At 53.9% G+C, this 9,532-nt stretch overlaps 1 protein-coding gene across 1 annotated transcript in view; it reads left to right on the top strand.

Annotated features, from left to right (window-relative positions):
* The first annotated feature begins 297 nt into the window (after window positions 1–297).
* Window positions 298–9,532, top strand: part of LOC136528762 (uncharacterized) — an 11,155-nt gene continuing 1,920 nt past the window's right edge. The window contains exons 1-3 of the mRNA XM_066521745.1: window positions 298–492; window positions 567–713; window positions 799–900. Of these exons, the coding sequence (XP_066377842.1) occupies window positions 300–492; window positions 567–713; window positions 799–900 (442 nt within the window). The 5' untranslated portion in view covers window positions 298–299. The remainder of the gene's footprint in view (window positions 493–566; window positions 714–798; window positions 901–9,532) is intronic.

The following is a 9,532-nucleotide window of genomic DNA, read 5'->3' as shown; positions in this document are numbered from 1 at the left end:
TGGTGGTCGTGGAGTCTGCAAACTCCGGACCACCGCCGCCTCCCGAACTGGAGGCTGAAGAGGATGAAGTGGAAGAAGTCCTGGGCCGTCCCCAAGATAGACGACAACATGTATATGTGTCGCGCTATCGGAACGACGAATGGGTCATGCACGAGGAGATCCCAGAGGCCGAGGAAACCTTAAGAGTTGAACGAGCAGCCAAACGCCTGGTGACTGAAGTCTAGGTATATTTGGCTTTAGTCCTTAAACCTGTTGTGTAGTCGAACTATCTGACGTAGCTTGTCTGTATGCAGGACGTGATGAAAACTGCAAGGTACCGAAAAAGGTGCTTCGACCAGATAGAAGTAGTCATGAAGACCAATAAGGAGCTGACGGCTGAAGTGGAACGCCTACGGCGCCAACTTGAAGCCACCGACCAGGAGAGGACAAACCAAGAAGCACAGAACCAAAACCTGGTCGGCCAGCTCAAAAACAAAGAGCAGGAGAAAACAGGTAAGTGTTCACCGTATCATAGCAAGTGCTGGACTTGTGTTGTTTTGTTCTTGACAGTAATGGCTGTAATGCAGGTTTAGAAGCTGAAGTGACCCGCCTCCAGGGGGAGAACAGCCGTGCGTTTGCAGAATGTGGTCGCCTGAAGGAGGACAACGAGAAATTGGCACGCCGCCAGTCGGAACTCCAAGACCACACTAACAGAATGAAGGACGACCTGAAAAGTAAGCACTCCAGACCACCGTTCTCGTTAAATTGCCCGCATCGCCTTGTCGTGTCATCACGTTTGATGTCTTGTACTGTTTTCAGTTTTGAAAGTCAATGCCAAGAGGCACCTTGAGGCCGTGATCAAGGAGCGCGACGACTGGAAAGCACAATGCCTTAAGGCCTCCGAGGAGCGGGACACGTGGAGCAAGCGATGCCAAGAAATGGCAACTGGCATTGTGCCCGTCCTCGACCTTATCGACCCGGCGCTCACAGAGGAAGAGCTAAGGACACCTCAGCTCGGACTGGTCGAGAGATGCAAGCAAGCATGGGGATGGTTCCAAGACTTCGTGAAGGAGGCGGGTGAGTACACGGGTGCCCATGTGCTAAGCATGGTTCGTGCTCACTACCCCTTGATCGATCTCAAACGCTTGGAGGCTGGGTACCCGAAGGAGATAGACCCAGACCAGGCCGAAGAGCTTCGGACGGCCCAGCTGGACTTGTCGTCAAAGATAATTGGCGATATTAACCTGTGCGGAGGTGGGACAGCACCTGTGCAGGGTATGCCATCGACAAGCCAGCTGGAAATGCCATCAGCTACAAGCCAACCAACGGAGCCTGCGGTCTCGACCAGCCAGGCACCGGCGGGGGCCATCCCCTTCAGCTTGACTAGCCCCAGAGTCCCCGAGACTCGAGTAGGGTATCAGAGGCGGCAAGCAATAAATGCCATGCGCCCCGACCAGCCAATGTAATAGGCTTAAAGCTGTAGAAGGAGGACATAGTTGTGTTATTGTAAACTTGAGCCTTTTCAGGCAAGCTTGTAATAACGTAACTGTATATCATTATGAGCTTGTTTGTTTTATACAAAACGTACTTTAAGCTTGAGATTCTGTGTTGGTGTAACTAAGTGGGAACGCGTTAACGTTCTGTTTAGTTGTACCGTTTTGCTCGACACTTCATCCTGAAAAGTTTGTGCGGCCCTAGTCTGGCATGTGGTCGGAGTATGAGGTACTATGACCTGTGCACACGTGAACGCAGACAAGCCAAACCAGGGGGGACCTGCCGATCACCCGCAACGTAGAGAGCGGATCCCGTGCACGTGTTGAGAGGAACCAGAGACAGGACCTGCTCCGAAAACCGTAGAAGGAGTGGTGGTCGGCTTGTACTGGCTTAAGTTAGAATAACCATAAAATTTGGAGTGACACATTAGAGTGGTCGGAGAAATCATAGTTGCTTTAGTAAAGTAAATCGAAAATACAAGTAGAGTACATATCTCAGTAGTTAAGCATAGAAGCGTCTAAGCTTGTCGATGTGCCATGAGTTCGGTACGTCCGTGCCGTCTAGATGAGCTAACCTGTAAGACGTTGGACGTGTGACTTCCTTGATCATGAAGGGTCCCTCCCATGGGGTTGCGAGTTTGTGGACACCAGCCTGGTTCGTCTTCCACTTCAAGACTAAGTCCCCGACCACGAAGAAACGCTCTTTAACGTTCTTGTTGTAGTACCTGCGCAAAACAGCAAGGTACTTGGCCGTGCGTACGCAAGAATCAAGCCTTTTCTCTTCTGCGCTGTTGACTTCTAGCTCCCGTACTTCGTCGACCTTGCCTTCGTCGAAGTTCTCTACCCGTGCTGATCGGAAAGCTATATCTGGTGGGAGGACTGCTTCAGCGCCGTAAACCATAAAGTATGGTGAGACGCCAGTGTTACGACTGGGCTGAGTTCGGAGGCCCCAGACAACGGCTGGTAACTCCTTGAGCCATCTTCCAGGAGCTTTATCGTTTTCTCTGTACATCCTCTTTTTCAATGCGTCCAAGATCATGCCATTTGCCCGCTCGACTTGTCCATTAGCTCTAGGATGCGCCACCGAGACGTATTTTACAACTATGCTCCTTTCATCGCAGAAGTCCCAAAAGGCGTTCTCGGTGAACTGAGTACCCAGATCAGTAATGATGCTGTTGGGCACGCCGAAACGGTGGATGACCTGGTCGAGGAATGTGACGGCTTTCTCTGAGGATGCCTGTACCAGAGGCATGTATTCTATCCACTTAGAAAACTTATCAATTAGCACGAAGACGCATGTAAATTTCCCAGGGGCTGGTTTGAAAGGCCCGATCATGTCCAGTCCCCAGCATGCGAAGGGCCAAGATGCTGGAATCGTCTGGATCTCGTGTGCCGGTACATGGATTCTCTTGGAGAAGAACTGACAACCTTCACAGCGGCGGACTAGCTTCTCTGCATCGGCCACTGCTGAGGGCCAATAGAACCCTGCTCGGAAAGCCTTACCGACCAGTGTTCTTGATGCCGCGTGGTTGCCGCAGGAGCCAGAGTGGATTTGGTCTAGGAGATGCTTGCCTTCCTCCTGGTTTATACACTTCATCAAAATTTCCTCCTTAGCGTTTTTGCGCCATAACTTGCCATCGACGAGCAGATACTGCTTACTACGACGCATCAGGCGTTCATTTTCTGTTCGATCGATATAACCGCTACCGTCTGTTAAGTACTTGATGAAAGGTGTTCTCCAGTCTGGCTCATGAGTGGTCGGAAGCGGCTCGGTTGTGCTCGGTGCTGGAACCGTAGCCACTAATTGCCGGTCTGAGACTTTGTCGGTCGTTGAATCTTCGTCTTCAATGGAGGGCGTGAGCAGGTCTTGGACGAATACGCCATGTGGGATTTTGGCTCGGGATGATCCTAACTTTGACAACGCATCTGCTGCCTGGTTCTTGTCCCGGACCACGTGTATGTACTCGATGCCATAGAACCTGCCTTCCAGCTTTCTTATCGATTTGCAATATGCGTCCATCTTTTCACTGGTCGTGTCCCAGTCCTTGTTGAGTTGGTTGATGACCAGAGCCGAATCTCCGTAGACATAGAGACGTTTAACTCCAAGCTCAACCGCAATGCGTAGACCATGCAGGCATGCTTCATACTCGGCTGCATTATTAGATGCTGGGAAATGAATCCTGAGGACGTACCGGAGCTTTTCCTTGGATGGTGATACGAAAAGAACTCCTGCTCCCGCACCGTCGATGTTGAGAGAACCGTCGAAGTACATCGTCCAACATTCGTCGGATCCCGGAGAGGCGGGAGTGCTTAAGTCTGTCCACTCGACGATGAAATCGACGAGTGCCTAAGACTTGATTGTAGTACGGCTTGCAAATTCCAAGGAAAGGGGGCATAGCTCCATTGCCCATTTGACGATGCGCCCGTTCGCGTCCTTATTGCGAATAATGTCCCCCAAAGGATACTCGGTCATGACCACCACACGATATCCGTCGAAGTAATGTCTCAACTTTCGGGATGTTATCAGTATGGCGTAGAGCAGTTTCTGAATCTGTGGGTACCTGGTCTTGGATTCGTTGAGTACCTCACTAATGAAATAAATTGGCCGCTATACCTTGTAGGCGTGGCCCGGCTCGTCACGCTCGACCACCAGTGTAGTGGAAACCACCCGATCGGTTGCCGCAATGTAAAGTAGGAGAGTTTCGTCTTCTCTGGGAGCAGTAAGTACCGGAGGTGACGTGAGGTATTGTTTCAGCTGCATGAAGGCAGCGTCTGCTTCCTCCGACCACTCGAACTTCTCGGACGCTTTGAGCAGTTTGAAGAACGGTAGTCCTTTTTCTCCTAATCTTGATATGAAACGGCTTAGAGCAGCCATGCAGCCGGTGAGCTTCTGGACATCCTTCACCTTTTTTGGGGGCTTCATGTCTAAGACAGCTTTGACTTTCTCCGGGTTAGGGCGTATGCCGTCGTAACTGACGACGTTGCCGAGCAATATGCCAGAAGGGACACCAAAGATGCACTTCTTTGGGTTTAATTTCCATTGGAACGTATTGAGGGCTGCGAAGGCGCGTTCCAGATTGTCAACAAGGGTATGTGCTTCCTTGGTTTTGACAACTACATCGTCGACGTAAGCCTCGACGAGGCCGTCTTTTATCTCGTCGTTGAGGCAGGCCTGTATAGCGCGTTGGTAGGTAGCACCGGCGTTTTTGAGCCCGAACGACATGGTCGTGTAGCAGTAGGCGCCGAAAGGCGTGATGAAAGATGTCTTGATCTGGTCGTCCTTTTTGAGAGCGATCTGGTGATAACCAGAGTAGCAATCGAGAAAGGAAAGCAGCTCGCAACCGGCGGTTGAGTCTACGACCTCGTCTATGCGAGGTAAGCCAAAGGGGTCCTTAGGGCAGTGTTTGTTGAGATCAGTGTAATCAACGCACATTCTCCATTCATTATTCTTTTTGCGTACAAGAACCGGGTTGGCTAACCATTCTGGATGATACACTTCTTTGATAAATCCGGCTGCCAAAAGCCGTGTAACTTCTACCCTAATCGCCTCCTTTTTGTCGTGAGCGAACCGTCGTAGCTTCTGCTTGATTGGTTTGGCTTTGCTGTTGACATTCAAGGAGTGCTCAATCAAGTCCCGAGGTACACCGGGCATGTCGGAAGGTTTCCATGCAAACACATCCACGTTGCCCCTCAAGAACCTGACGAGCGCGTCTTCCTATTTGGGATCCAGGTCGGCCCCGATGAGGGCCGTTTTGCTGGGATCACCCTCGACCAGCTGGATCGTCTTGTGCTCCTTGCACCTGATGTTCTTGCGCTGAGCCTCGAGCTCTGGGATCTCCAAGTGGTCGGCCGTGGTCTTCTTAGCGTCGAGAATGGTCTCGGCCATGCGAATAGAGAGGTCGTGGGCCTCTGCTATTTTGAAGCTGTCGTCCTCGCAGGTGTAAGCTGCGTATACGTTGCCCCTGAGGGTTAAAACTCCTTTCTCAGTAGGCATCTTGAGCACCAGATACCTGTAATGAGGTATGGCCATGAACTTGGTGAGCGACGGTCGACCAAGAATAGCATGGTAGGTGCCGTCGAAATCAGCGACCACGAAGTTGACGTAGTCGGTGCGGAAGTGGTCCGGAGTCCCAAACTGCACAGGTAGCGTGATCTGCCCGAGAGGTGTGGAGCTCTGTCCGGGGAGAACGCCCCAGAACTGTGCCTCGTACGGCTTCAGGTCCGCCTGGGCTATTTTCAGAGCGGGCAGGCTGTTCTTGAACAGTATATCAATGGAGCTGCCGCCGTCGATTAGTACCCTGTCGAACTGAACCTTGTTGATACAAGGATCGAGGACCAGGGGAAAACGCCCTGGCTCGGGTATGGCGGCCCATTGGTCCTTTCTGCTGAAGTAGATTTCACGGTGAGACCACGGAGGAAGCCGCGGATCGGTAAGAAGGTTGTCGTTCTTTGCCACGTTCAAGCAGGCGCGGGCGAGCAGCTTGCGTTCTTGTTTGGTCTCAATGGACACCTTACCGCCGATGATGGTGTGCACGCGATCCGTCGGCTTGACGTATTTATGACGAGGATCTGCATCGTCGTCGTCGTTGTCCTCGTTGCGCTGTTCCCTCACGTCAGTAGGCTTGTCGGACGTATCCGGAGCCTGTTGGCGCGTGTAGATAGTCTTGAGGACGCGACAATTCTCCATGGTATGGTTCGACTTGGGATGGAGCTGGCAGGGGCCCTTCAATGCCTTGGCGTAATCGTCCTCGTAATTACGACGTCCTCCGCCCTTTTTCACAGTATTGACCTCACCATCATCTTCCCGAGCACGCTTGCTTCTGTAATCGTCACGGCGGTTGCGCCGCTGATTACGTTGATCACGGTGGTCGCGGGAGTCGTTGCGCTGGTTGCGGCGGTCAAAATTGTCGTTCCGACCACGGTTGCCGCGGTAATCATCGCGGTGTGGGGGGTGGTCGGAGCGTGGAACCCTTGCTTCTTCTTCGACGATTATCTTTTTAGCGTCGTCGGCGTCCGCGTATTTCTTAGCGGTGGCCAAGAGCGCTGTGACTGACTCAGGTCTTTTCCGGAGGAGCTTGTCTCTCAGGGCGTCGTGGAAGCGGAGGCCGGTGACGAAAGCCTCGATTGCTTCGTTGTCGGATATTGATGGGACCTTGATGCGCATCTCCGAGAAACGCCGAACGTATTCGCGCAGTGGTTCGTCTTTCCGATCTCGGATCCGTTGCAGATCGTACTTGTTGCCGGGTTGTTCACAAGTAGCGATGAAATTGTCGATGAAGGCCTGCTTGAGTTCCTGCCAAGAGTCAAAAGAATTTGCCGGCAAGCTAACTAGCCATTGGTGACCTGCATGACCAACGGCGACTGGGAAGTAGTTAGACATAACGTGCTCGTCAGCCATGGCTGACCGGCACGCGGTTTCATAGAGCATGACCCATAATTCAGGGTTTTCTTTGCCGTCGTACTTCTGAAGCTTCTCGAGCTTGAAATTCTTGGGCCATATGACTTGGCGCAGGTGTGGAGTGAACTGCTTCAGACCCGGCGGACCGTGGACGGTGTCGTACTCCATACGGCGATAGCTTTCGTGGGATGCACGATCGTCGGCTCTCTGGTTGATGCGAGCACGCAAATCACGTCCACCGAGGTAATGGCGGAGATCGTTATTGCCATCGCGGCGATCTCGATTGCCACCTGGATTAGCGCTGCGACCGTGGTTATCACGGCGATTGTCGCGGTTATCTCGGCGGTTGTCGCCTCGAACGTCGTGGCGGTTATCCTCCCGGCGGCGGTTGTCGTCCCGACCACCATCACGACCACCGTTCCCGCCTTGACGGTTGTCCGATGGGTCGTTATTGCGCGAGCCACGTAGGTTGAGTGGCTGTGAGCGACTTGAGTATTGGCGGCTGTGGCTTGATTCGACAGAAACGGATGGAGCCCGGGCTTGGTTCATCTCTGCGGTCTGAGCCATAGCAGCCGTCAGATAAGCTTGCATGTCATCACGGATTACTTGAGTCTCGGGAGTGTTGGGCAGCCGCTGCATCGTCGCCATGGCGACGGCTACGTTGGCGCTTGGGGTCTTGAAGACTTGTTTATCCCCCACCCTGTCGAAAGCATTGTTGAGGTCGCGCGGTTGGACCCTTATGCGTCGTGCCTCTTGGTCTGCTTCAGCTTCGATTTGCCGGCGATTAAACCGGCTAATATTGTGTGCTTCGCGTGCGGTCTTTTCTTGTTCTGTTTCGCCAACTGCTGGCGGCTCGTCGTTGCTGACAACATGGATCAAATCCCCTCGTCTTGGCGGGAAAGACGGAAATTCGGGAAAACCCGGGGCGTGGTCTGGTAGATCCAGGTCGTATTGGGTGCCTTCATCTTCGTGACGCTGAAGCTCGGTGTGGACAGATGCGTTGGACGCGATGCCGGACGAGGAGCTGGAGTCACCTTCTCGGACTGTGTGGACGGATCCTTCCCGATAATCTTCGATCCGGACCATGTTGACGATGTTGCATGGCTTCGGCCGAGATCGGTGTACAGGACACAGATCCGAGCGGTGTCGCAGGTTGTACGCGTAGCTGGAGGCAGCGTTTTGCAGGCCGTAGGGCTGGACCTGGTGGTTCTCCGTCGGGGCTTCGTACTCGCAGAGTCGGAGACCCGTCGCGATGTCTGACCGGCGATGAGCGAAACGCCCCTCAGGAGTTGATACGACCACAAGATCTGTTCCCAATCGCACAGGACGACTGGTCCGAGCTGGTCGGATAGATCTGTCGTGGAGGGCTGTTACCTGCTCGTTAGGTTGGGTTTGAATCGTACTTACCAGAGCCAGGGTTTCAGCGAGTTGGATGCCGACCCGATCGACGGAATCGAGCAGGTCGGTGTTGTCGATCTGCTTCCCTCTGTAGCGGGGAAGCAGACGATGGGTTGTTGGCGTGGCTGTAGGCGTGGTTGGAGCCAGATGTCCCGTGGTCGGAGCCAGGTCCATCGTGGTCGGAGCCGTGTTCACCGTGGTCGGAGCCGTGTTCACCGTGGTCGGAGCCGTAGCCGATGCGGGTGAAGTAGTCGTCGGCGCAGGCTGGATCCATGCCTCCCCCGTGGTCGGAGCCGTGTTCACCGTGGTCGGAGCCGTAGCCGATGCAGGTGAAGTAGTCGTCGGCGCAGGCTGGATTCCATGCCTCCCCCGTGGTCATGGTGATGGAGTCGTCGGAGCTGGTGGTCCAGGTGATCTGGCCGACGGTGAACGTGAGGCCGCTGGGCGTGGCCATGGAGCCGGAGATGATGACCATCTTGTTTGCTTGGAGAGCAGTACGCACACCCCCTACCTGGCGCGCCACTGTCGACGAAATATGGTCGGCAGTCTACCTAGGGGTATGCCCAAGGTAGTAGATTATCGGCAGACAGATGCGCAAGCCCCAAACAAGACGGTGACGCAAGACAGACACGAGGTTTTATCCAGGTTCGGCCGCCAAGAAGGCGTAATACCTACGTCCTGCGTCTGATTTGTATTGCTGTATGTCAATGAGAGATATTTTTTAGAGGGGTCCCCTGCCCGCCTTATATAGTCCGGGGGGCAGGGTTACAGATCTGGAAACTAATCCTAGTCAGTTACAATTGCCATATCTGGTCGGATAAGGATTCCTATTCTAACCGACCAGGATCCTGCTTGGTCGCCAAATCCGTCTTGATTCCTTGTGCGGGACTCCGATCAGGTTAACTGGGCCGCACGTCATCTTTCGGGTGGACTGAACCCATCGATCCGGGCCAGCCCAAGCTTAGCCGTAAGGGTATAGGGGTTAATACCCCCACACCGCCGTCGTAGTCCCGCGCGGGCGCTGCTCACCTTCATCGAACAGGGCACCGCCGAGGATCCCCTCGACAGAGCCGCATGCAGCCTAGGCTGCGCGCGCGCTTCGGCGAGAGGGACGCCGGCGGTGCCACCTCCCTCCGCCGCGCGCGGTCGGCGCTGTCCGCTCCAGAAAAAAACGGAGATTTCGGACGGCCAAACTCGGTTTTGATCCGGGCGGAGAGGATGTGAGCCATCCGATGGCATCTAATGGCCGACGATGCTCAGGGCT

Source organism: Miscanthus floridulus, chromosome 19 (assembly GCF_019320115.1).
Source record: "Miscanthus floridulus cultivar M001 chromosome 19, ASM1932011v1, whole genome shotgun sequence".
NCBI classification, from domain to species: Eukaryota; Viridiplantae; Streptophyta; class Magnoliopsida; order Poales; family Poaceae; genus Miscanthus; species Miscanthus floridulus.
This window is presented reverse-complemented; position numbering and strand designations above follow the sequence as displayed.